Source organism: Melanotaenia boesemani, chromosome 23 (genome assembly GCF_017639745.1).
Source record: "Melanotaenia boesemani isolate fMelBoe1 chromosome 23, fMelBoe1.pri, whole genome shotgun sequence".
Classification (NCBI taxonomy): domain Eukaryota; kingdom Metazoa; phylum Chordata; class Actinopteri; order Atheriniformes; family Melanotaeniidae; genus Melanotaenia; species Melanotaenia boesemani.
Genome location: NC_055704.1, coordinates 17,205,934 through 17,233,312, shown reverse-complemented (window position 1 = coordinate 17,233,312; position 27,379 = coordinate 17,205,934). Strand labels below are relative to the sequence as shown.

The 27,379-nt window shown below is 39.5% G+C and overlaps 2 protein-coding genes across 4 annotated transcripts; one reads left to right on the top strand and one right to left on the bottom strand.

Moving 5' to 3' along the window:
- Positions 1–1,850: 1,850 nt before the first annotated feature.
- slc37a3 (solute carrier family 37 member 3) lies at positions 1,851–11,832 on the bottom strand. 2 transcript variants are annotated; one of them, XM_041977985.1, is made up of 14 exons: positions 11,732–11,832; positions 7,770–7,955; positions 7,116–7,230; positions 6,893–6,985; positions 5,997–6,080; positions 5,701–5,846; positions 5,234–5,330; positions 5,058–5,142; positions 4,557–4,765; positions 4,323–4,464; positions 4,080–4,181; positions 3,436–3,635; positions 3,181–3,246; positions 1,851–3,079 (listed from the first exon to the last, which is right to left on the bottom strand). In XM_041977985.1, exons 2-14 carry the CDS (start codon positions 7,844–7,846, stop codon positions 2,987–2,989), a joined length of 1,509 nt encoding a protein of 502 aa, XP_041833919.1. In that variant the 5' UTR covers positions 7,847–7,955; positions 11,732–11,832; the 3' UTR covers positions 1,851–2,986. The 2 variants fall into 2 exon arrangements, with proteins under 2 accessions (XP_041833919.1, XP_041833918.1); XM_041977984.1 differs by having other exon boundaries at positions 7,770–8,001; positions 11,732–11,805.
- Positions 11,833–13,151: 1,319 nt separating this feature from the next.
- Positions 13,152–26,436, top strand: LOC121634995 (DENN domain-containing protein 2A-like). Of its 2 annotated transcripts, none has more exons than XM_041977983.1 (20): positions 13,152–13,272; positions 14,699–14,770; positions 15,702–16,805; positions 16,912–17,003; positions 18,075–18,169; positions 18,254–18,463; positions 18,791–18,884; positions 18,978–19,028; positions 19,116–19,327; positions 20,739–20,848; positions 21,078–21,147; positions 21,554–21,631; positions 21,714–21,854; positions 23,790–23,938; positions 24,469–24,646; positions 24,725–24,766; positions 24,879–24,984; positions 25,175–25,444; positions 25,522–25,608; positions 25,717–26,436. In XM_041977983.1, exons 2-20 carry the CDS (start codon positions 14,712–14,714, stop codon positions 25,746–25,748), a joined length of 3,180 nt encoding a protein of 1,059 aa, XP_041833917.1. In that variant the 5' UTR covers positions 13,152–13,272; positions 14,699–14,711; the 3' UTR covers positions 25,749–26,436. The 2 variants fall into 2 exon arrangements, with proteins under 2 accessions (XP_041833917.1, XP_041833916.1); XM_041977982.1 differs by lacking the exon at positions 13,152–13,272 and adding an exon at positions 13,678–13,941.
- Positions 26,437–27,379: the final 943 nt, after the last annotated feature.

Below are 27,379 nucleotides of genomic sequence, written 5' to 3'. Positions count from 1 at the left end.
GCAACATTTAGATGGTAGGGTCAGAATGAGGCGGAAACAACATGAAAACATGGATCCTCCCTGCTTTGTATCAGCTTTTCCGGCTGCTGGTGGTGTAATGGTGTACGAGATATTTTCTTGGCTCACTTTAAGCCCCTTCATGGTTTAAACACCAAGTCTGAATATGGCTGCTGACCACATCCATCTCTTTATGACCACAAAATACCTAACAACATAATGCTTCATGTCACAAAGCTCAGATCATCTCAAACTGGTTTCTTGAACATGACAATGAGTTCACTGATCTCCAAAGGCCTCCACAGTCACCAGATCTTAATCTAATAGAGCACTTCTGACATGTGGTGTACAGAGAGATTCCCACCATCGCTGTAAGCCAACAGATCTGCAGCCATCTGCATCTGTGTGATGTCATCATGACAGTATGGAGAAAAATCAAAAATATTAAAAGACAACTGCCAAATTTATCCAGGAGTGTGCATCGCAGCAAGTTCACTCCAAAATCAGCCCATATAATGATCAGAGAAATTACAATAACTCTAAGAGCTACATCTCAGACTCTACAGGCCTCAGATAGCATGTTAAACGTTAAAGTTCATGACAGCACAATCTGAAAAAGACTCAACAAAGGTGACTTGTTTGTTGTTGTTTGCAGGAAAAATGATCCAGTCTCCCAATGAAGTCTTGTTGATTACATATTAAATATTTACATTTTAAGCTGAATAAAGTAAACAAGTAAAATCAACATAATCATGAAAAAATTAGGAGTGTTTTCTGCTCTAAGATGTTGAACTCTCAGCCAGAAAAAGACACCTACTGAATGCTGAGAGATTTTGATGTCTTTGCTCTACAGTCACATAAGAAAATTTAACAACTTAAATAACATTAAAAGAAAAGGAAGGACACACAATTTGCAGGAAATGGCAGATGTTAGCACAGTAGGGACTGAAAAAAGTCCACAATATCTTTAACTTAAATTAAGACTTAATTGAAGATCAGCTTGTCTGCAACAGATTCAGTGATGATTAAATCACAGTAATATTTGTGAAGAAAAGTAAAACAATATTCAATAGCTTTATTTTTTTTAGCACTATTACCTTTCCCAATGTTCAAATAATGTGTTCAAACAAGTTTTAGATTTCCCTTGTTCAAGAACTTAAAGAAGTAAAACGTCAATTTTGTGTTCATAGCACCCCCTGGTGGTTTGGACATAAAATAGCAAGTGAAATCAGGTCATGTTTTTCACTTTTCTGTATCAATGAACCTTTTTGAGGTGAGTTCTCCCACATAATAATCGCCTGAATATTACCTGAAAGAAATGTAACTTGACTTTATTTATGAACATGAATTATTATACAAGCACCTGGGTGTCCACCTAAATAATAAACTAGACTGGACAGACAACACAGACTCTCTTTATAAGAAGGGTCAGTGTCGTCTATACCTGCTGAGGAGGCTCCTTCAGTGTGAGCAGGCAACTGCTGAGAACTTTTTACGAGACTGTGGTGGCATCTGTGGTTTTTTATGCTGTGGTGTGTTGGGGAGGGGGGTGTTCTGAGCGGGATAAGAACAGACTCAATAGACTGGTAAAAAGAGCTAGCTCAGTCTGTAGCTGCCCTTTGGACTCCATTGAGGTGGTGGGGGAGAGGAGAGTTCTGGCAAAACACCTCTCACCCTCTGCATCAGACTGTGGGGGCCTTAAGCAGCTCCATCAGCGATAGGCTCCTACACCCGAAGTGTAAAAGGAAATGCTTCCGCAGGTCCTTCATTCCCACAGCAATCAGACTGTATAATGCTGCATTACAATCTACTGCATCACTGGAACCCACACTCACATGACAGTATGACCGACAGCTAATTATGCACTTTAATTTTTTATTTTCAGTTTTTATTTAACTCTTGTTTGATCTCTTTTTGATCTGCTGTAACAGTGAACTTTCCCCATGTGGGATTAATAAAGATTATCTTGTCTTATGAATAAAAATTAAAACAAATCTTAACCACAGACTGCTACAGAGGATGGTCATTTACAGTAACACAATATGTGTTAATGAATGAATAAAGTTTCAAAGAATCTGATCAATTAAACAAACTGTTCAAAGAAAAATGAGAAAATAGCTGCATTTGTGACGTAGTTGTATTAGCTTTTCACGTCCACATAGATTTACAGTTACAAATAACATTGAGAAGCATAATTGTGATTTAGTGTTAAATAAGACATGAAAAGTTCATGTGTAAACATTCAAGTGAAAAGGAAGTAAGAGGGGAATGGTATACAGAATCAAGAGAACCAGTCCCCATCATCACAAGATTTACAGTTTAGCTGCTGAGCTTGAATCCAAAATAAAGTACACAAAACAGATCAAGTATCTATGAAGGGAAAGCTTGGTAAACTTTCCCTCTTGTACTTTTCCTTTGTAGGCAGTACAAACTCTCCTCAGTCTGACAATCAGCATTTTATCTTGTCAACACTGAAGTGGTGTGACCTGGGGTGGAAAAATTAACACCTACTATCTTTACCGAACCGTATCACCTCACGTAATGTAAAACACCGTTATCAAAATAAACATGGAAAGTCAAATGTTAAGAGTGCAAAATATCTCATCTAGACCAAAATGACTAAAATTACATAAATAAAAATTCATTTTTATATTACAATCACTATTCACATTCTTAATTCTGACCTCAGATGGTCTCCACAGGTCTGATATTTAAGTTAAAAATGAAAAAAAAAATACATCAACATTTAAAAAGCTAGGTATTTACATTCTTTGTCACCCTAAAATATATACAGTCATTCATTCTGTGATGGCCCTGCAAACCCTGCGCAGACTGCTCTGACAGCCAGAAGCAGCTCAAAGTTTTCCTTACTCAGGCACTTCAACTCAACCCCCTGAATCCGCGTATCCTCACTGGAAAAAAAAAGTCTATATGCATGTTATAAAACTTTGGTTTTCACTGTGTAAAACAGCAACTGTCTCTACGGCTGTCACAGCTGGTGTCGCAGGACTCGCCTGTCTCTCCACATGGCTCGAAGTTCTCTGACGAGCAAAGGGAAGATGAACACAATGCTGCCTCCTGTCTGTGACACAGAAAAAAAAACATGCTGAGTCACAGCTGGGTGTTTAGTCATTTCTGTTTCCAGAAGTGAAGACACCAGAAATGATATTTGTAATGCCTTACCATAACAATGAAGAAGTAGAACACACTCATCCAGCCCAGCTTGCTCTCAATCAGAGAAACCAGGTACTACATGAAAATGAACAAATCCAGAGGTTACACATCAGTCTCATGTCCTCATCTACCAGCAATTATCTCTGTTATGAAATATCTTAATTTGCCTATGTTTTAAGAGAACATTTTGGCCAGACATGTTGGAACTGATCCTCCAGAACCCTTACAGAACTTCAATGATCCTCATCCTCTCTTCTGGCTCACCTGTCCTCCAGCAGCACCTATACTTCCAGTTCCATCCACTATTCCAGTGATGGTTGCCAGAGCCTCCTGATTGCCCCGCAGGGCATCCTGCCTCCCCAGGTCGGCGGAAATGGCCGAACTGATCATGTTGGATGGACCACCGATGAAGAAGCCGGTGACAGCCAAGATGGCTGCATTTATAACCTGGTCATTTGGTGATCCTGAGAGTGCAGAAGCAAAACCATAAACTGTGACTCATCAACTAATCTCGGGATTATCCTTAATCTTGCTCTTAGATCTGGAACAAATAAGTCAAATTTGGTTTTTACACCAATCAATCATTTAGTCACAATGAAACATTCTGTTACAAAACATTAGAGGGGGGCTGGGACTTGTGTGGATGTTACTTTGACACATACCTAACCATCATCTAAACTCCCAGGTTTCAGTGCAACCAAGTATCAAGCCTAACTAACAGATGGTGTGTACACCCACAATAACACCTACAGGACCCTGCAGGCACTATCCCAGTAAGAGAGCACAGGAGATCAGCAAAAGTCAGGTTTATGTGCCTTAACATGTCAGAGCTGTTTCAGAGGCACAAAGCGTGACCTCAACAGTTTTAGGCAGGTGGTTTTAATGTGTTGGCAGATCAGTGTACTTACGGCTGTATCCCACCAGGGCTCCCATTGCCATCGCCAGGCTGAAAGCCAACACAGGAGCTCTCTTTCCCATAAAGTCTGAAATAAGACCTTGAACTGTTCCTCCTGCCACAGAGACACAACAATTATAGCGCTGCACAAATGTGATACTCTTGCACAAAACAAATATGAAGTGGAATGAGTATAAAAGCTCTACAAAATATAAAGTGGCCATTTTTCCCCAGGGATACAAATTCTACTGCTTACCGATGATTCCTCCAACATCGTACCATACAGACAGGCGGTCCGCCTCCGCCTCTTTCCAACGATAGTTATTGCTCAGGTAGAATGGAAGCCAGAAGAAGAAGGAGTAGTTGACCAGCTTTAGACACGCATAAGCCAGGGAATACTGCAGCAGAAACAGACGATTACTTCTGAAGCAGAACAGTTATTTTTAAAAGTCATCTTAAAGTAAATTCATTAAGACTTCTTGTCACTCACAGGTAGAACTCCAGGTAGACAGAAAGCCTGAAAGAAGCCAATAGCTTGTGGAGATTCAACTGGAGGTTCATCAGTCTCCTGAAGTGACCGGTATCGTCTGTCATACACCTCCTCCTCCACCTCCTCCTCCTCATCACTCATCAGAGGCTGATGGCTATCTGTGTCTGTCTCTACTGGACCGAGTCCAGTCTCTGACTCCAAGCTCAAACCTAACACACCCAAATACACACAAATCCACTCCTTAAAGGCAAACAGCTGGAATCTTGTGACTTATAACCCAGAGCTGTTTCTGTTTCAGGTGTAATGTGCCAATAACTTTCACAGTAATATGGTCAAAAGTAAACATATGAAGCTGGGTGGTCCATTACAAGAAAAAAATAAAGAACAAAAACATGAAATTAATAATAATAAAAGCCGAGATATGGATCACTATAACACTTTAAAATTAAAAGGAAAAAAAGAAAAAAAAAGCTTTTCAAACTCGTTTCTCGCAGTCCTTACCAACTTCTTTTGGGGAAGTGAGGAGGCCGAAGAAAACCACCACCCCACCAGCAAATTGCACAACAGAGGTCACCAGGAAGGCATACTATGTAAGGCAAAGATGAATTTTTCATATAAGTAAAGCTGGTAGTGTTGCAGCAATAAACAAAAGCAAAGCATCCATTTGTGTATCTCACCTCATATCCATACTTGAGCACACTAGACGCCAGGAAGGCCCCCAGGATGTTGCCCACTGAGGCGCAAGCACTCCACAAGCCAAACACAAATCCACGCCTGGAAAACATCATGGGATCTCTTATATAAACGCTTTTCATTTGCCTGTTGTATTTTCACTTGCTGGATCTCCAAATTAAGTAAAACGTTGCCGTAGAAAAATTAAAAAGAAAATAAACTTTCAGAATTTCCTGATATTCAAGTTCTGCAGAGGAAAACTAAGTCAATGTTCTGGCAGCAGCATATGTGAATGGATTTCACAGTGTGAGTGTTAGCATGTCTATCTTGGTATGTGGAGTGTGTGCCATCAAGCTGACGGTCATGAGCTTGACTACATATTTTAAGACTGGGTGCATGTTACGCCTGTGCTCTGAGTTTCCCACTGGAAACAGATGAAGCAATGGGAGATAAACTTAGACATGTCACACACCCTGTCTTGCCAAACCAGTTGCCCATGACAGCCACCACGCAGGGCCAGACGGCAGACTGCAGCAGGCCGTTCAGCACCCACAGACCACAGTACAGATAGACGTTGTAGATGTGGAGCCATTCGGTCAGAGTGCCAAACACAAATTCCTGTAAGCACAAGCACACCACCAGATTCATTGCCATGTATTTTCTTTTTTAGAGTTTTAAGGATCACTGATGACAAACAGCTGGATGCTACCAGATGCATGAACTTAAGATAACATAATCAAGAATTACAACATATTGTTGTGTACTGACCACAGCAGCAGAGCCACACAGGCCGAAGCAGAGCACGTAGCGCAAGTTCACTCTGTCCCCAATCATGCCACTCAAATACAGACCCTGTGCAGACAGGAACAAAGCAGCATGGCATGAATGAATCATATCACTACGTATATTCATTATCTTACATCCTGCACAGGTTACATGTCTAGGAAGGCCTGTGTCTAATATACAGAACGCATTTCTGTCATTAAATTTGAACTTGAGCAACTGACCACAGCCTGAAAAACAGGTGGTGTTTAATGTATAATCTGACCCACAGTGATGAGATTTTGCTCTCACTTGATGTCACGGCTGAATTAGGATTGGGCTCACAGTTCATTGTAATCAGATATTTGTCTCTAGGGTTGAGAATCACATAGGTAGTTGGTATCAGAGTCTGTTTTGGCTGGCATGTTCCTTCACAGAGTGAATGTCACTTGAATGTTTTATTCATCATTGTATTTTTTTTATTTTAGAACTTGAAATGTAATGTATTGACACATAAGCTGTTTTACTGTAGGCTACATATAAAAGATCAATAGTGTGATTTTTAGAAAACATTTTGAAAAGTGATGTGGACTTACAGGGACATAAAACTGACTTTACAGGATTTAACCTTGAAAACAATTAATACAGTATTTGAGTAAATTTACTTGAGCTACATAATTTGGACGAGTACTAAGTAGTAAAAATGACTGCAACCTAAAGGGAGAGAACTGACATATGCATTGAGCTTGTGTAACTCCACCCATTTCGTACATCTAAGCCTCTAAACCAATCAAATCTAACATGGTGGGGTTAAACGTCTTGCATTTAAATCTGCAGATTTTAGCCACGTACTGCTGTTGTGCTAATTTATTTTACACCAAGAAATCATGGACTACACTTACCGCTGCATATGAGAAGAGGAAAATGGAGTCCAGAGCTCCCAGAAACAGAGTTGCCTGCTTTTCATCTGCAAAGAGACGATTGTCCTCCCATGTCTGGGACAGAAAACACAATTACATGCAGCTTATTTACAAGAGTACTTTAAGGAATTATGACTCATTTCACAGCCATTTTCTATATTTGTTTTCTGGAAAAGTATTAACAGACTTTTTCATGGATAACTACCTCGCCAGGGGAGAACGCAGATCCACTGTCATTCTGGATAGATGGTGTCCATTGAGCTGAGATGCTCACTTTCACATTGCTGAAGGTCTTTCTGGATGCATGCAGCAACACATAGCTGGAAAGACACAAATGACTTTTACTAAGAATGTAGAGACTAAACGATTCAACATGAAGTTTTATTAAAAAGCATCGACCAAACACAACACTTGATAATGTTTGCTTACTTAATGCTTTTCTGTGGCTGTGATCATATAAAAACACACATCTGAGGATTATAATATGGCCACAAATAAAGTTTATGTCCTCTTTTGTTTAACTTTCTGATTTTTTCCCAATTAAAAATGGTATGTCTATTGGAAATCAGTATTGCTAGTCCATGCTGTCTTAAAGTCTACCCTGACATTATCTTGCTCCATAGACCTTTAGCCTGTATTAACAGCTTAAATCTATCCACAGCATGTTTCTGCAGAGGCCACATTATTATGTATTCTGCAACTCAACTAATTAAATATTTAAATAAACAACATACTAACTGAAAATAAAACCCAGTCATTAGGTTTCCAGTTACTTTGTGGACATAGATTATTTCATATCAACCAGGCAAACATTTAAAATCCTCCAGTTAATCCTTTTATAGTTGGGTGACTCAGTTACCTAAAGAAGGTGAGGAGGAAGACAACCAGATGATGATGGGTGTACTGTGACAGATAGCCACAGCATGAGGGAGGCATCACAGGGGCAGCTGGAGGGGGAAGAGGAGGCAGAGGACGAGGAAAAGGTGGTGGTGGTGGAGGTCTTCGAGGATAGGGAGGGGGAAGGAGGTTCAGATACAGTCTTCCACTAAAACAAACAGGACAACCAAATCACTACGGGAAGAAAGTTTTGCCTGTAAATGTAGGAAGTCAATGTTAAGTAACCAACTTAATACATAGAATCATTCATTTATTACAGGTTTCCTTTTTTAATTACTTAAGTGTAAATAAATACATTTGGTAAAGTTTATACCTACAGGATTTTTCAAATGTGTTAGGATAGGCAGTAGCAGCATGCTAAAAGTAGCCATTTCTACGGCATGAAAGCCAAATACAAACAGGTAGACCTGGGCTGAATGCTGTCTTATGCATGACCAAAAGTAGACATCAATGAACCCAGTGTGCACTGACTGCCTTTGCAGCCATTCCAATTCACCCCCCCAACAAACTAGTCTGCTTAGCAGTATCACAATTCAACAACAGGGTGATTCAAACTGCTTTACAGTGAGATTGAAACATCAGAAAATAAGAATCATAAGCTAAACTTAAAAACAAAAGAAAGATAAAAAAAATGATTAAAAACGTGATCAAGTTTAAAGATTCCAGCCTAAAAGAAACAGATGCAGATTTGGACTTTTAAATAAAAACTATTGAAATGCAGCAGAGAACAGGTCGGTCTTTAGCCTGGATTTAAATAAACTGAGTGTTTCAGCTGATCCGAGGCTTTCTGGGAGTTTGTTCCAGACATGTGGAGCATAGAAGCTGAATGCAGCTTCTTTATGTCTGGTTCTGACTGTGGGAACTGAAATAAGACCAGATTCTGATGACCTGAGTTGTCTGGTAGGTTCATACTGGGTCAAGAGGTCACTGATGTATTTTGGCCCTAAACCATTTAGAACTTTTTAGACCAGCAACAGAACTTTAAAGTCTATCCTCTGATGGACTGGCAGCCAGTGTAAAGACCTCAGAGCTGGACTGATGTGGACCACTTTCTTGGTCTTGGTGAGGACATGAGTTCTGAATAAGCTGCAAATGTCCAATTGATTTTTCTAGGTAGACCAGTAAAAACACTGTTACAATAATCAAGACTAAAGATAAAAACATGGACTAGTTTTTCCAGGTCCAGCTGAGACATCAGATCTTTTACCCTTGATATATTCTTAAGGTGATAGTAGGCTGACTTTGTGATTTCCTCAATATGTTTTTCAAACTTTAGGTCTGACTCCATCACTACACCCAGATTTCTGGCCTAGTTGGTGGTTTTTAGGTGTATAGATTGAAGCTCTGTGATGACCTTTAATTGTTTCTCTTTTGCTCCAAATACAATTACCTCAGTTTTGTTTTTGTTTAACTGAAGAAAGTTCAGGCACATCCAGCCATTAATCTCCTCAATGTATTTACCAAGAGCCTGTACAGGGCCATGGTCTCCTGCTGACATTGTAATATATATCTGTGTGTCATCTGCATAGCTATAGTAACTAATTTAGTTTTTCTTTATAACCTGTGCCAGTGGGAGCATGTAGATGTTAAACAGAAGAGGTCCCAGGATCGAACCTTGGGGAACTCCACATGTAATTCTTGTATGTTCAGATGTAAAGTTACCTACTGACACAAAATACTTTCTGTTCTCTAAATAAGATTTAAACGAGCGCAGTGCCAGCAAGACCCACCAAGTTCCCCAGTCATTTGAGTAATATATTGTGGTCAACTGTATCAAATGCAGCACTGAGGTCCAGTAAAACTAAAGCTGACATTTTTCCATCACCTGTATTCAAACATACGTCATTAATGACTTTGATCAGAGCAGTCTAAGTGCTGTGGTGCCGTCTAAAACCTGACTGGAAGACATCGTGGCTGTTGTTTTGTGTTAAAAAGTCATTTAGCGGATAAAAAACGGCTTCTTCAATGATCTTACTTAAAAAAATAGAAGATTTGAGAAGTCATTTATTTGTGCCTTGTCTAGATTGTCCCTTTTTAGCTGATGCTTGATTACTGCTGTTTTCGGTTTTCTGGGATGATGCCAGACATTAATGGAAATTTCACAATCTAACAGATCTCGCTCCAGAGTCTTTGAGACAAATCTTTGCTGTTAATGGGATAAAACGGTGTCATGGTGTTTTCAATATATATTTCCTGAACCTGCTGTTGATAAACCAACTACTTGCCTGACATTATGGATTTTGTCTGTGAAGAATTTGGCAAACTCATTGCAGGACTTGGTTGACTAAAGCTCAGGTGCTACTGACGCATGATATTTTGTTAATCTGTTGACTGCAGCAAATAAGGCTGGAGTATTATGACAGTTTTTACTAATAAATGTCAGAGAAATTGGACTTCCTTGCATTCTTCAGTTGTAAAATATAAGGGTTAAGTTTATCTTTATACATGTCACAATGAACTTGTACATTTGTTTTTCTCCATCTGTGCTCAGCTTTCCGACACTTTCTTTTTTTCATTTTTCACTAGTGTGGAGAGACTTTTTCTTTCCATGGACAACCTTCACCTTAGTGGGAGCAAAAATATCCATAACATTTGATATTTTAGCATAGAAACTAGTGACAAGCTCATTGACTGAACCTTCTGACAGGACAGGTGTAAAAGAGAAGACCTGGTTAAATGTCTCACTCATTTTTTCAGTTACGTTTTGTGATCACCTCCAATTAAACATTTGTGTAAACAGGAATTGTACTCTCAAAGAAAACACAGTAAGTATTAGACAGTCCAAACCCTTCGAAATCAGTAAATCTAGTGTGTCCTTTTTTTGTGTGGGCTCGGTTACATGCCGAGTCATCCCAAAGTTGTCCAAACTGTTACTCGGGCGTTTAGTCCCTTTGTCCTGAGGGTTGTCAACATGAATTTTAAAATCACCTCGTTTTGTGTTGGATTACAAATCTTATGGATCTCTGCTTTTCATACTTGAGCTCATACATAATTTTAGGATATGTGTTGTGACAGTCACACAACAACAGATTAATATGAGCAACACTGACATCTGATACCTTAATGGAGCATTCACAGACAATAGCCTAGTTTCAGACAAGTTCCTCTTGTATGCATCTGGGTAAGAGATGGTTTCACTTCAAACTGCAGGGAACTAACTGACTACTGTGGAAACTGGCTAATACGGTTTGAGACATCATTCAATCTGGTGCAACTGTGCATGTGTCTGAAGTAATGATACTTCCCCAGTACTCGTGAATAGTGGATAGCTGAGAGGGGAACTTCTATTTTACTCTAGATCCATCTTAATACAAAAGCAAAATTCTGTCAAGTAAGTAAAGACAGACATGCAACTATGGATTTATTGCAAATATACAGAGGACCAGTTTTAAATGCAGTCATAATGGTCCCTATTACTCATAAACGCAACAAACGTGTGGCGTTTATGACTTGCTTCTTAGCTTGCTTTGAACAAAACACATCTTAACAAACATTTAGAGACAAATTGGTGCAAACCAGACAGTAAATACCATTACTGCATACCTGAAGCAGGACCTCCAATAATGAAAACGACTGCAATTTTCATCAGATTACAGAGCTTTAGTTGTACGTATCGTGAAATATGACTTCGTCGTTGACTAACCGCGTTTATAATTAATGCTAAACGCGTTCTTTTACTGTTCTGTGAATTAAAATAATTTCCAAAAACATTTTGTTTTCTTAGCGGGAGCCACTTTTAGACCAACAGTGCATTCCCAGCCACGTCTACCTCAACTAGGGACAAGGCACATAATGGATGTTATTGTTTAGCTTCAGTCGCTATGTACCAACTCGTTTTCTTTAAACTGTAAAGTCACAATAAATATAAAGAAAATAAATCTGACATACACATTGGCTTAACCACGATTAACAGCGATTTCTCACCTTTCCGTCCAGGGTATGGTTAACTAGCTTGTTCTTGGTGTAGCAGGCTACAACAATCTGTTTACTGTTTACTGCGGTATCCTGTGACACGGGGTAAGTCCTGATCCAAATTGAGCATTAACGTTTTGCACTTACCGGTAGTGACGTACCAGCTTAGCAGCGCCGCTCGGTTAATATACTTTTTTTTCTTCCAAAATCCAAAATCACGTCAACATACGTGTTTGCATGTCATACTTTTATGCTAAAACAGTTTTTAAATAAGCAAAGATATCTTAACTGAATTAAAGTACGTTACATTATACATTTGTTTTTATTGGTGTTTACACTGATACCGTTCACGTCTGCAACAGGAAACCGATTATACTAGAAATCATCATTTAAAATATGAAATGCAGTAATGAAGACGCTAAAACAGGGATGCAGAAAACATTTTATTTAAACTTTTAATTAAATCATTTCTCTCTTGCCGCCTCCTCTTCTCCACAGCAGCATCCAAGCCCGCAGGTGGTAAATGCCTCAGTGCCACTGCTGGCTCGGTAGTTTGATGCCACAGTGACCTACGGTGAACACACAATGGAAGTTTATATAAAAGCAAACATTATTATGTACTTTATGGGTACTTTGTACATCACTTTAGATAAGAGTCTGCAATCAGCTACGGCTTCGTCAGTGTTACCATGGAAACGGGCCGGTTCTCTAAACCAGCGGTGTTTCCTAATCAGTTTTCAGATCAAGGACCATTTCGTTTACGCCAGAGACCCCGCAGTGCTTAATTTGGAGGTTCAGCAATCATGAATAAACATACGGAACCTATAGCATTAATCATTTTTAACACTTATAGCCCATCTAGATCCGCGAAATCGGCTATAAAACTGCTAACATATACGTTGCTAACTCTACTGCAGCCTCCAACAAATGATCAGATCCACAACTGTCATCAGGGATAGAAGAGATAAGAAGCATGCTGCAGTTTATATTAGAATTATGATCAAATATCTTCATACTTACAACAGTTGAAAACAGCCTCCGCCTGCATCGGTACCGCTGAGTCGGTGGCTGCCAGCTCTGAAAAACTGGTTGAAAGTCCCTCCCCTTCCGCTACGTCAGCAAGATGGCGTCCGTTTAGTGCGTGTAGTGTCCATCGTTTCGCACTAGATTTTTGGCCGAGTTTAGGGCAGCATCCGGGTACTTTCAGTGCACTGAGTTTTTACTGAAATTTCTGTGTCAGCGCACTAAGCACTTAAATGTAGTGTTCGAAGTATAGAAGTGCGCGATTTGGGACACACCCACGTTCTATATCAATACCCACCGTGCATAGCGGCGCACTGCTGCCACCTGCAGGACAGGAGGAGAATTACATAAAAAAGTCCAAACGACTTTAGAGGCAGCTGTCCTGCTTTCACCTGTTGTAGTAACATTTGTGCGTAAAAGTCCAACGACCATTGACGTGCAAGCACATTTTCCCGCAGTTTTAAGCTTCACCGCCAAAAGTACAGACATTAACAGCCTGACAGCAACAGAAATCCAGCACTTGAATTCTGGTAAGCCATTGCTAGTTTGTATAATTTTTTTTAATATTTACTTTGTTTGCAAAATGCAAGCAATTTTCAGTATAAAGAATAGAGCAGGAACTATAATGCACAAGCGACTTTAGAGATAGAAATTGATTTGTGATTAATATTGGATTCAAAGTTGGGGGGAGTGATTTATTACAATGAAATTTGTCCCATGTGTTACAGATTTCTATGCAGCTATAGGAGAGAGAGAGAGAGAGAAAAAGAGAGAAAAATGGTATCTAGGCAATTCCAGTGAACACGAGGAGACACTAATCCATTCTACAAGCTCCTAAAATCAGCTGTGAGTGAGGCAGACAGCCATTCTGGGAGGTGGAGAGAGAAAGTGAGAGAGAGAGAGAGAGGAAGTCATAGAGTGAAGGGAGAGTGAGGGTGAATGAAAGTTACAGATTGGAGAAGAGTCTGTCAGAGGAGTGAATTAGTTTGAGTGTATTAGTATTAGTTTGTTTCTTTCTTAATAAACACAAGCAAAGGTGTTATTTTAAGGTAGAAAAGTTGTTGGAAATTATTAAACTTAGATATACGGTTTAACACAGTGGTTTGGATGTCATTCCAATGGATTTTTTATTAGCGGTGATGAATTCGTTGCGTTCCAGTTTTACTAAAAAACACATGGAAACAGTACATTGGATGGAGGTAAGGAACTGATCTGATTTTGGAATTTGATTGTACATTATGTTGAAAAGTATAAATGGGATAATGTTCCATTCGAGATTAATTTGATGGGATAAAAAAAAAGTTGCATGAAAGGTTAATTTAAAATTTTAAGATAACTCCATGTTCAGCCCTAATTGACTGTGCAGTCTTCGATGGCTTAACTTTGTTATAATCACACAGCAACTTTGCATCTGGATCCCTTTTTTGTGCAATAGCTTGTTAGCCTGCAGCTTTAAGGCTGTATGTAGTCCTGCCCATGCACTGCACACTGTCATTTTGGACTACAAATCAACTAAACAAATGATGACAGCAGCCTCAGATCTGGGAAATCACTTGGCACTATCTTGGAGGACACTGAACTTTGAAATGCTGGACTCTGAGACATGTGAAAGTATGCAGAGCATTTTAGTAACTCCATGGGTCAAAAGTTAGCCTCCTATGAGGACAAAGTGGCAGAGGATGGAGCTCTAAAGGAAACAAAAAGGAAAGGAGTGATGTGTTCATGCAAGAGTTTCCAAACGACTGCTGGGTGAAATGTTGAACTGCTTGAACTGTTGTGTTTTTCCTTGAGCCTGCCCAGCTGTCCACTAATTGGTGTTCTTTACTAACTGAGAGGAAATATTTAGTCTTTACGAGAGGACAAAAAATGAAAAAAATAAAATAAAAAATGTCATTAGAGGTCAAGTGAGGAAGATCCCAAAAATGTTAATAAGATGCTTCCGTCTCCCTTTTACAGGTGTACAGGGATAATGGAGACTGCTGAGAGAATGAAAGTAAAGGAAGACCATATTTATTCCACTGTCAACAGGTTAGTATGGTGGCCCAGAGGGACAAAACACCATAACAAAATCAAAACTGCAACATTAAATTAAAAATGCAACAGTCTGAGGCACTTTGCTGCAGAGGAGGTCCATACAACACACAAAGTGACAGATATAACAGATCAAGTCAAGTGTTACTTAACTCTTTTTTTTTAACTAATGGTTCACCAGCACTGTGCTCATGAGATTGGCATAAACATAGATTGATAGTTGGAAGATTTGTTAATCGTCTGAATCCCACCACATCACTGCATATATAAGAAGAGACTGATTAGTAAACTGCTGCAGCTGCTCTCATTAGTTTCGCTTGCAGCTTCCTGAACCACTGCGGTGTTTGAACATTGGGACAATTCAGAGAACACAGCAACAAGACAACAGTGTTAAATTTTATTGTTTGTGCTTTCTGAAAAATTGTTGCATTTTTGGTTTTGTCGTTTCCTAACCCAGCATGTACAGGTTAATTACAGACAGATTATATAGCTGAGAAATTAGGACACAAATAACTCCTGAGCCTGAGAAAAAAAGAACATTTAGCTGCCCTTTAATCATCACGTCCATGGAAGGTCTTTCAACTCTGGGCTTCCCATTTCCTCTCGTTTATTTATTAAAACTTAACAGTCTGATGAAATGGGCTCCAGTCCAAGTATGTGTTTATTTAGCAAAGCTGATGAGAAGAAGATGCTCAGTCATAAGCTTGTCCTCTGGCATTTACTCTCAGGCTCAATTTTCCCACTGTCACCAAAAAAAGACTCAGTGTCCCCTAACTGGCATCCCCAGCAGCCATGTTTAACCTGTTTTCTAATTCAATTTAAGTAGATATATCTTTACAGTTAATTCTGTAACACATAAGCTTGAAAACTGATTTATTCAGCATGAATCTAGAGGAGTAAAAGTTTTCTATTTTCATTGTCTGTTTAGGCTAAAGCAGGGCTGTCATAGTGGTAGACGTGCTTCAGTGGAAAGAAAGGAAGCTGGACAAAGAACAGAGGGGACACCAAAACACCCCTTAAGCCCATTAGTAAACCTGAACAACCAGAAGGAATCATCTGTGATGGCTCAGAAGAAGCCCATTTTTGACCCTCACAGCAATGACTGTACTCTCATGGTAGGAAATAAGCCTCCCAGATCCAATGGAGGCAACATTAAGGAAAAAATTTCTCTATGGGAGGGCAAGGAATCCGGTCCTTCCCCTCTGACTTCTGCTACTTTGGGTCATTTTGACAGCATTAAAAGGAAAGAATCCTTGATAAAATGCAACAACAACACAATAGACAAGGAGGGTGCTGAGGGTTGCAAGAGAGTTGCTCATAAAGCAAAGCAGGATCTTGGGAAAGAAAATGTAGGAAAACCTGGAGAGTCAAAGCCTGGCTCATCTACTGACCTCGGAAAACAAGCTCAAATGGTCAATAGTGGGTCTAGTGAAGACCTGTCAAGGTACGACTGTAAAAGAATTGTAGTTCACAAAGAAAAGAATCATCATGAGAAAGAGAATGTAGAAAATCCTACAGATTCGAGGTCTCGCTCTCCTTCAGCCACTGAGATGCAGCAAGTGGGGACGGTTAGAAAAGGCAATGACTGGAAAGCAACAGAACAAAAAAGTCAGGAGAAAAAAGCTGTATTCACCCTGTTTAAAAAGCTGGAAGCTATGGGGGAGAAGCAAGGGAAAACTCCTCCAGAGCTTGGAAACTACTTCAGTCCACCAGGCAAGAACAAACAGGTGGAGACGAAGAAAAAAGAATCCAAAATTTGGGGTCAAAGTAGGTCATCTGGGGTACAAGAAGGAAAGGAACATCAGGAGAATGTGTACACAGAGCCAGGAGCACCTCCCATCAACCCAGTCCCCAAACCTCTACGTACCTTCCAGCATCCAACTGCAGCCCCCATGGGAAAAAGTCAAAAGGATATAAGAGGGCAGAGGAACCTCCCCCCACTGCCTTTAGTTGCCTTGAAGACTTCCTCGAAACCTCCATCTGGCTTCTACAGGAGACCCAGGTCAGAGCGAGTCAGAGACAACATCAGCAGGTAGGGAGGGTTCAGAAAATATCAATCGCTTTCTGATAAAGTAACAAGAGCCAAAAAATGTTTCATTCTTCTGCAATGATTTGCATTTTTCTGTTCATATTGACAGGCGATCGTTTGAGTTTGAAGACCTTACCAAATCAAACAGCCCACTCTTGACACGCTCACTGTCTCAGGAACATCACTATGAAGACATCCTGGGTCTGTTTTATCCTTTATTGAGTTTTCTGGATCTTGTTTATACATGTATGTTCTTCAGTTATGATGTAATTTTGGTTTTGTACAAACTTTCCAGTGTTATGCTCTTTATCAGGTTTAAAAATTAGAGAAATACAACCTCAAACAAGCAATAACACGTTTCACTGTCATTAGTCCCCCCTTAATGCTTCCACAGGACATAATATGACAAGTTGCCGCCAGCTGCTGCTAATCAAATACACTGGATTAACTGATCAGCTGGAAGTGTTAGTTCTTCTACTAAAGCAAATGCTTTGGTACTTTGCTGGTCTGGAGCATTTGTGAGGTGTGTGTCAACAAAATGCCAAGGAGGACAGACACCAGCAACGATCTTAGAGAAACCATTGCTATATCTCAAATTCTACCAACTAAAGTTAGCATGTTAAATAAAAAAGGTTCATAACAGTACAATTAGAAAAAAGACTAAACAAGTATGGATTGGTTCGAAGAGCTGCCAGCAGAAAGCTCAGCTCAGTTTGTCAGAGCTGAATCCAAACAAACCACAAGACTTCTGTCTTTTAAGCAAACAAGACCAAAGTGGAGTTGTTTGGCACTCATACGTCATACCAACTGTCAAACACAGTGGTGGAGGGGTGATGATTTGGGCTTGTTTTGCAGCCACAGGACCTGGACTCCTTGCAGTCATTAAGTTGACCATGAACTCTGTATTTTAGTCAGATTTGAGGACTCATGCCTGACAACAAAATGTTGGCTGCAATTGGGTCAAAATGAAGCAGACAATGATCCCAGAGACTACAACAAATCAAAGTACAGACCTCTGCCTAACTGAAATGCTCATGCTGGATCTGAATAAAACTGCTGCAACTCAGAAGTAGGAAGTTGAAACTTTTTCTCTTGCAAATTTAATACAGTTGTCAATTAAAGGTTGTACAGAAAATGTCCACAAATAAATGGTGTGCTAAGGTTGCTCAAAAATATACTTGAATAAATAATGCAGATCTTCCTATTAAATCTTTGCTATGTGACTGAATTTCCTGTGATTTCTGGAATTTCTCCTTTATGGTCTTCCCACAGATCTGTCTAAGGAAAACCCTTATGAGGACATTGAGCTTGACAGTCAGTGCTCTCAGCAGTCTCTACCCTCCTCTCCTGGGGCAGATACTACTAAGGTTCATGGAGCAAACAGCTTAACATATAGCAGCAAACAAGTTTATTATGAGTGATTAAGACTGATTTTTGTTGTTGTACTGCAGGCAACAAGACCTGGTTTCTTTAGGCAGAATTCAGGCAGGAGCTTTAAGCTCTTGGACCTGAAGAGAACCAACCAGCAGATCCACAGCACTGGCAGTGGTGGTGTTTCATCTCCACCCCAGCTCAGCCCGCCATCCACTCCCAGTGGACCTGAACATATCCCCTGGGTGCCTGGAGATCCCTACAGCCGTACTTGCCGCAGAATACCAACGGTTCGTGTTTGGATATTCACATTTCAGAAGCAGATCCTTTACATCACCAACAATATTTTATTCAAACATTTCTTGTAAACCTTACTTTACTTTAAAGCTTTAATCTATTTTCCTGTTTAACTAATCTTTATTCAACTCCTGTATGGCTGCAGGGAAAACTCATTTACATGTTTACTTGTTTAGAATTGTATTATGTTTGGTGTTCAACACTTTGTTTTAGCTGCAGTTGTGTCCAAGTGCTTTGCAAATAAAGCTGAGTTGACTTTCTACTCCTCAAAGGGGGCAGATGTAGTATTTCTTCACAATGAGTGATAACTTTTTCTACAGATTGTACTGAGGATCAACAGCGTATTTGAGGCTCGGACCAGGAAAAAGCATCTGAGAAGGATCTATCATTATGCTGAGACAAGTTCAGGAAGAGGTCATGATGTTGAAATTATCTTAAGAATACAAACTTTATTTACTTTCTTTTAAGTCTCAAGTGTAAATGTTTGTTTTTGGCTTTCATTCACAGTTACCGATGAGAACAGTGACTCTGAGAGTGAACTTGAAGAGAGATCAAAAGGTGGGGTATGAAATATTTCCTCATAGATCTTTCTTTATATTTTATTGTGATATCTTGGAGTTGTATCCTGTGCTTTTTTTCCCCCAGTTCACCGTCAACGTCTTGTGTCAGTCCAGTCCATACTGAGCCAGCCAAGCCAGGCGCAGGTCCAGTATAATGGTTCCAGCACCAGAAACGGCCCCCTGGATCAGGAACTCCACCAGCGGAAGCTGTTTGAATATTTCCTGGTTGTGTCTCTGCAGAAGTCCAAGGCCGGCAGCCACTATCTGCCGGAGCTCACACAGCAGTTCCCCCCTAAGGTCAGCAGCAAAGGAGTGTGTGAATCTTGGCTTTAAGGAGCTCTAAGGAGCATATAACTTATAACTTGATCGCAGATTCCCCAAGTCACTCAAAACCTTAAACTTCAATACTGCACCAAATGACAGTGTTGCAATAAGCAAGTTTATGTTTTTGCAGTTTGACCCAGAGCCAAAATTTAATCATTTTTACAGGTACAGTGTGTAAGAATTACTGATTAGTGGTAAAAATGAACATGGCAATGACTTCAAATACAAAGTACAGCTGTAAATGAATGGTGGCTGTCAGTGGCCAAAATTCTTCCAGACATAAACTTGTTTTCATGCCAGTGGATCCAGTGGCCTCAGGTGCAGCGATGACTGCACTACAGGTAACTAGCTGGAAATTGTGTAGATGTGCACTGTCTTCTTGTATGTGCCTTTTAAGGCGTTACTTATCCCAGACAATGCTCTAGAACCTGTAAAACAAAGCTGGTACTGCAGTTTTAAAGTTCAGAGGGTTCACACTTCACACAGAGCTGTTTATAATATATAACAATTAATTAAGTAAAGTGATTAGATACTAGTAGAAACCCAGTCTATTGTCTGTTTTTCATTTAGTGCTCATCTGCTGGACCTGTGGTAACATAAAAACTGAATCAGGGTCATGCATGGAATAAGGAAATGTCAATATGTTAATCTATTTAGATTTTACAAACCAGTCATCTTTCATAAAATAAATAATTTTCAAAATCATGTAATAACACATGAACACCTGGACATATCAACATGAAGTCCAAGGTATTTTAGGGAGCATTAAAATGCTATACAGCACTGTAGTGCAATGTTCTCAGGGATCCTCCCCCATCGACAGCTAATTCAGGATCCATCTTGCATCCCTCCTGTACTATGAGCTGTACTGTCAACATTAGATTGTCTTTTATTGGCTGGAAAGGGCTCAGAGAAAAGACAAGATGCAAGTTGGATGCTGAATTAGCCTTTTTTTAGCGGGTGCCAAAGTGCCAAAGTTCAGAAGTTCTGCTTTAACTTTTGAATGTACAAATAATTATTGGATTTAACCTACAGAGGGCACCAAAATTCCCAAAAGATTTTAGAAAATCTTAAAATTGGGTGCAGGATATTGTAAGATATTTGGTATGTTCAATCCTGAGTCATACCTTGATAAGTAATAACTGAATGAAGTTGGTGACAGAAATACTGTACCCAAGTTTTTGCAGATGTCATGTATTTGCCTGTCAGACAGTCTTCTCTGAGAATATGGAGGTCTGGAGGTCAAATTGTGTGGTAGCCATATTACCATTACCATTGTAAATTATTTCCACATCAGCAGCTCCAGGGTAACTATGCATGCATTATAATGAAAATAAACTTCATGAAAGTGTACTAAAAGATTTTGTTTTCTCATATGTTGCAGTTGGAACGAAGCTTTAAGTTCATGAGGGAAACGGAGGATCAGTTAAGGATCATTCCTCAATTCTGTTTCCCCGATGCAAAAGACTGGGAACCAGTGGAGACCTACCCAAGGTGATATTGCTTCAATGGGTCTGTTAATGAAATACTGGAATTTTCCATTCATTGCTGCATATCAAAAGTGTAAGAAAACCATCTGTAACCTAATGCTTAGGAGCTCGGGCAGCCTGTTTACAAAAATTTTAACCCCAGTATTTCACATGAAATGTATGTCTGTATTTTTCTTGTGTATAATGAAAATATACTAATTATATTTTTATTTGTTTGGATTCCTCGTTTGCAGTGAGATGTTCTCCTTTGTTTTGACTGGAGAGGATGGGAGCAGAAGGTTTGGATACTGCCGGCGCTTACTGGTAAATAGTAATGAGTAGAATAAATAAGTGTGCTGTTTCTGAACAGGAAGTGACTGAATACCATGATGGCGGCTGAGTAAATAAGCATGCCAAAATAGTCGAGGTGCCTGTGGGAAAACAGTGCATCTCAGAGTCTGGGAGGAAGTATGTGAGACTGGGAATCGTACCACGTGGGAGGATGTCCATATGTTTCTGTTCCCGTATCTCTACAGTGTGTGTGTTGTATTGCTATTGATGTCTACATCAATATGCTCTCATTTAGTCAAGGTTTAGTTCGTCCAGAGGTGTACTTATGAACAAAAAATGACTTTGTCATCTGAAAATCTGACAGAAGACAAATACTTTTTAACCCAAAAGATACTTTGGTGCTATACAATTAAATTCTCCATATTTTTCTTCTTTTCAGCCCAGTGGAAAAGGCAGACGTCTGCCAGAGGTCTATTGTATTGTCAGTCATCTTGGCTGCTTCAACCTGTTCTCCAAGGTAAAGCTCACACTCTGCTCCCCTAATAACACATTATAAAATACCTTCATAGAGGTTGTACATATGCATGTGTGTGTGTTAGGTGTTGGATGAAGTGGAGAGGCGGCGGGCTCTGTCTCCTGCCCTGGTGCAACCATTTATGAGAGCAATCATGGAGGCTCAGTTTCCAGCTCCTGGAAGAATCATCAGCATCAAAACCTTTCTCCCTGGCTCAGGCACTGAGGTGAGAGACAATGGAGCCCTAAGGGGTGGCAAAATGTAGACCACCATAATTTACTGCATACTGGAAAAAAAAAAAAAAGATAAATAAAGGCCATTATTAAATGAGTCATGGTTTTGAGCCCTGCAGTTTTAGTTGTGAAAATGTAAATTTAAAGTTCATGAGGTTCATTGTGAGCTTAAGGTATGCACAAAAACTTAGCTGATGTGTGCTCTGCATGTTCATTTGTAATAAGAACATATTATACAATTTTTTTTTTCACAAATTGGCACCATTTTTTTTAAAAGTCTTGATAAAATGACAATGGCATGCTTTGATTAAATTGTGATTAGAGATACTGTACATTTTCTTTTTAAATCCTTAATTTCTAGCTCTGTCATTGCAGCTGGTTGATGGCTTCAACACACCTGATTCAAAATAATGGGTTAGTTAGGTGTTGACAAGGTGTTGGATCAATTTTATTGGAATCAGGTGTGTTGGAGCAGGAGAGTGTCTACAACCTGCTTCTCTGTTCCTGCAGGATCGTTGCCCTGTACTGCAGGTTTTAGATGCTGGACATGGTCAGCATCTCGAGGGCCATTTGCCAACATGCAACAAATATCTGTCTAGTTGTTTTATTGTCAAATATATACACTTCCCTCATCTGCACATTTTTCAGCTGGAACTGATGGTGTCCATACACCATTTAAAAAAGTTATGTTGTAATTCTTGTGTTACATATTGGCTCCATAAACCCTGGGCTTCACTGTTGCTCCATTCTTATGAGTTTTTTTTTTAAACACCTAATTTTAAGAACAGCTGCTTATAACCATGGTTTATTTTTGTAAAAGCAGGGACAGTGTACTCAATGACAAATTAGAAATAGTTTTTTTCTAAATTCCTCTTGGGGGGAAATTGTGGATTTCCAAATGAGTATATACTCAACATGTACAACAAAAAACAGTCAGAGCATTATTAGCTTTTGTTCTTAGGGAAGTGGCTGCTAATGATAATGTACTGTTAATTGCAAAAAGCAACAGCAAAAGAGTTTTAAACTTCCCACCTCCAAGTTACAATGAAAGCAGCATAATTTCGCCTTGAAGTTGGAAGAACTGGATAATTCTCTAACCTAGGAGTGTGACATAGAAATACACTGCAAATCAGAACAGAAAGATATTTTATAGACTTAGTGCAAGGGTTGTGTTAATTTTCATTTTTTTGAGTTGTTAGTGAGTTTAGACACCCCAACGTGCTCTCAAGCAAAACATTTTTTTGTTTGTTTTTCATAAAGTTTCCTTAAAGGGAACTACTACGTTCAGACTTGAGCCAGAGGAAAGATACCGATCTCACATTGAACTAAAGTGCAACAAGTACACATGGACAACATGAGCTATCCTCTTGACTATGTTAGCATGCAGTTAACAATGCGCTGCTAAATACAAAGCTTAGATGAGGCTTGTTCCAGATTGCTAATTCTAAAATTAGGCCCTGTATGCAAGGACTAGATTGGTTTCTTAGGATTATTACATATAAAGACCTGATAGTTTGGACCTGTAATTTGGACACTGTTATTGTTTCGCTACAGTTCCAAGATGAAAATTCCCAGAGATGGTTGTGACTGTTTCTTTCACCACAAAAACTCCATTTGAACATGTTATTAAAAAGTTAAAATATTAGTTTTCCCTGTCTTTGCTTGTACCTGTGCCTTTGCTTGACTGTCTGTACAGTTGTGGAACGTTATTTTGTGGATTATTTCTTGTCTCACAAAATTTCTTTACTTGTCTTATCTGCCTTTTTTTGAGACACCTGCTACTAATGACCTGCTTTTGGCGTTTTTTTCAGAAGTCATGCATTGCAATTCTGAGGAAAATTAATAATCATACAGATATTCATTATTTTATATTAATTGAAGACTAAATATGAAGATATACAAGAAGTCATTTTCTGTTAATTTTCCAGGTGATGGAGCTCTGTCGGCCTTCTGATTCTCGCCTGGAGCACGTGGACTTCGAGTGCTTGTTCTCCTGTTTGAGTCTGCGTTTGCTTCTCAGAGTGTTTGGCTCTTTGCTGCTGGAAAGACGGGTCATCTTCACTGCAGACAAGCTTAGGTTAGCCCTCTCTGTGCAGCCATATTTCTTTACCTAAACTACTACAAGAGCTCTTTTAAACTTGAACATCTTTCCAATCATATATTGATGGAGATGCAGGTTCTAGGTGAAATCGTGGATGTTTTCATTATTAAGACAAAGTGTGGGTGGTCCAGACCCACATTTTATAATAAATCTAAGGCATCTTGTGGCTCCAGGGTTCATGCCAGAGAGATATTTTGAGGAGAGGGTGTTGTGCTGTGGCCAGTTTGTTTGTCTTGCTTAGGAAAAGCCAGTGGGAGCCAGAGAGAGAGGCCACAGTAGTAGAGGAAAAAACCCAAAGCCAAGTGATGTCAGTAAAGGAAGTATGTGCTCTTGCTTTTCTCTCTGGGAAAAGTTACTTTTGGGAATATTCATTGCAACACTGGATTTAGTCTGTAGTGCCCTCATGTGGTGAGAATAAGTAGGTTTGCCATGCCATTTTAGCTCATCATAAAAAAAAAATCTCTTCTAGAAACTCATCCTGCATCTTTCTCACTCATTATCCTCAGTACTCTTTCCCAGTGCTGCCATGCCGTTGTGGCACTGCTTTACCCTTTTGTATGGCAACACACTTACATCCCAGTGCTGCCATCAGCTATGCTCGACATCGTCTGCACCCCGACCCCTTTCATCGTCGGCCTGCTGTCCAGCTCCCTGCCCCAGCTCACTGAGCTGCCCCTGGAGGAGGTCAGAGGGCACTAACGATTAAAAGTTTTGCTTGAAACCATAAATAACCTAAATAACACTTAGTTTATCTGTGCACAGGTTCTCGTTGTGGATCTTGGAAACAGTCGACTTCTTAGACAGGTAGACCATGTCTAAAAGCACATCTGTGTGTTTTAAAGGCTCTGGATCTTTATGAATGTGGATCAGCCTTAGCCCACTTCATAAATTTTCCTTCCTGTTTTGACACTTTTAGCTGGATGATGAAGACTCGATCCTGCCACCTAAGCTCCAGTCAGCCCTGGAGAATGTTCTGGAGAGACGAAGAGATCTTGCTAATGAAAGGGGCGATACAGCAAGCGGTGAGTACTTGTCTACCTCTAAGAGTCTTTACCAGACAATCCCTGAATTATTAGCTTAATTTAAATCTTAATATCTTAATGTACAAATATATACAATTATTAGTTAGATAGTTCAGACAGGACCAAAGAGGTGGGCATTCTGACTGGTTGATGCATGTCCAAAAAATAACTTGTTTATTTCTCTCTCTAGATTCTGGACATCTAAGCACTGTGGTTTCTGAGGCCTTTGTTCGCTTCTTTGTGGAATTAGTAGGACACTATCCACTCTTCATCACAGGTGAACGGGAGGACGGCTACTCCTCCTCCTCATCTTCCCCTGTTCCCTGCTCATTTCAACGTGAGGGTTTCCGGAAAGCGATCCCATCCAAGACAGTGCGTCGCTTTTTGGAGATCTTCATGGAGACCCAGATGTTTGGCTGGTTCATCCAGGAGAGGGAGCTCCACAGACAATCCTTGAGAGGTACTGAAACACGGTGGAAAGGGATTCAGGTTTCAGGAGTAGATCCAATGCTTTGTTTTGTCTGTTCTCTCCAACAGGACTGTTTGAAGTGAGAGTGCAAGAGTATCTGGACTCCATCCATGAAAACGAACACCGAAGGGTCAATAGGTTTCTCAAAGGCTTGGGTAGGGCTGATTCTGACTTACTCACAGAATTGCTTTATTATGATGAGAGACGCACTCTTGGTTCATTCTCATCAAAAACTATTCTCATTTCTTCTGCTTTTCTTCCAGGAAACAAAATGAAATTTCTTTCCAAGAAATAAGGTAACAGTAGCTGCATGGAAAGACCAAGTGTAAAAAGAAGAAACACTAAGACATATAAAGACTCGATTGCCTGCTGATTCAGCAAACAGCATCACTATCTGATGACTTTCTTCAAGAACTTGCTTTCCATCTTTATTCTTGCCAGTTAATGAGACTTTTTTTTTTGTAGTTTTTAGGAAAATGCTGCTTTATGCCACACAGGTGAAGATACTTGAGACTTTGGACACATGAAATTAATATAAGAGAATATTCAGGAAACGCAGTTGTTGAGCACCAAATAAAAATGTTATAATGATAACAGTATGCTGCTTTAAACGAGCATGTAGTTATTTTTTAAAAAGAAAATGTGATTTATGTTCCTGACATTAGTAAGTAGCTCAGAAAGTCCCTGGTTATTGTGCTTTCTGGATCCAGCAGGGGGCAGTAGCATGTTCTGTCTGGAATTTACAAGTACACAAACTGGCTCTTCTGCTCAGGAATGCCTCAGTTTTCATTTAGTTATAACAATGACAACATCAAAGATGCTTTGAATAGTGTCTGGTTGTGATTTGGGGAGTTTATTGTCTTAATGTTGTACAGTAGTGTATTTTTTCAGTTCAAAACAAATGCCCTTCTGTCATAAAACCACTTTATTACATAATTTTATAGTTTGGATGCAATTTTTTAAATAAATGTTTCTTCCCTTTAGCCTCTTATTTGCAGATGTTGATTGATAACTTCATGGTAATTTAAAAACGAATCAGTGTAAAATTTCCAGTATTGGTTTTACTTTCATGTTAGAAACTACCGAAGGAATTGTGTTGACTCAAAATTTGTGTGCCAGTAATCAGCATAGCAACCATGTACTAAACATTTGTGCTTGTGTTTGTGTATTTGAAGGTATTGGTTCTCTTAACTACAAAGAGCCTCAGCTTAGGTGTGCATCTTTACTATTTTAGTCTCTGAGTCAGAGAAACAAAGCTGACATTTAGCCCACATGGAGGAAAGCACATCTTTGTCAGCATGAAAACAAAACACAGCTGCAGTGTCGTTGTGTTGTCGTGTTGTGTAAGAAGTGATGTGTCTGCTAGCCAAGCCAGAGTGGCCCAAACCTGTTACACTGTTAACGGCAAGTACGCCTGCTGACACTTTCACTACCAACGGCACACCACTGTGTTTAAAGTATAACACTTGCTCACCTATCATAGTGTCAACTATGATATTTTATTGACAGTTTGCTCTATACATATCCCATTATAAAGTTAGATAAATACTTCACTCATCCCCATGGGGTAATTCATAAATTTTCCTTGGTTTCCAAGATCTCCCTGCAATTTATCACATATGTAAATTATATCTCTATTTTATTGTCTGTTGCCTGATATCTAAACAGTTGTCTGGTCTAGTATAAGCAATATAAGCCTGTGGTGTATGTAGATTTATAATGATAACCAGTTTTTCTAACAGGTAAAGCATGGGTTAGGGGATACAGACACCATTCCTTCATAGAACATAAGTGTGCCTGATGGAAACTGGAAATATCAGCCATAATATCAGCACCCAACTAAACACTAAGTTAGGTCCTCTTCATGCTGCCAAAAGACCTCTGACCAGTCAAATAATCGAAAATAACTTATCAGAGTGCTCTGGT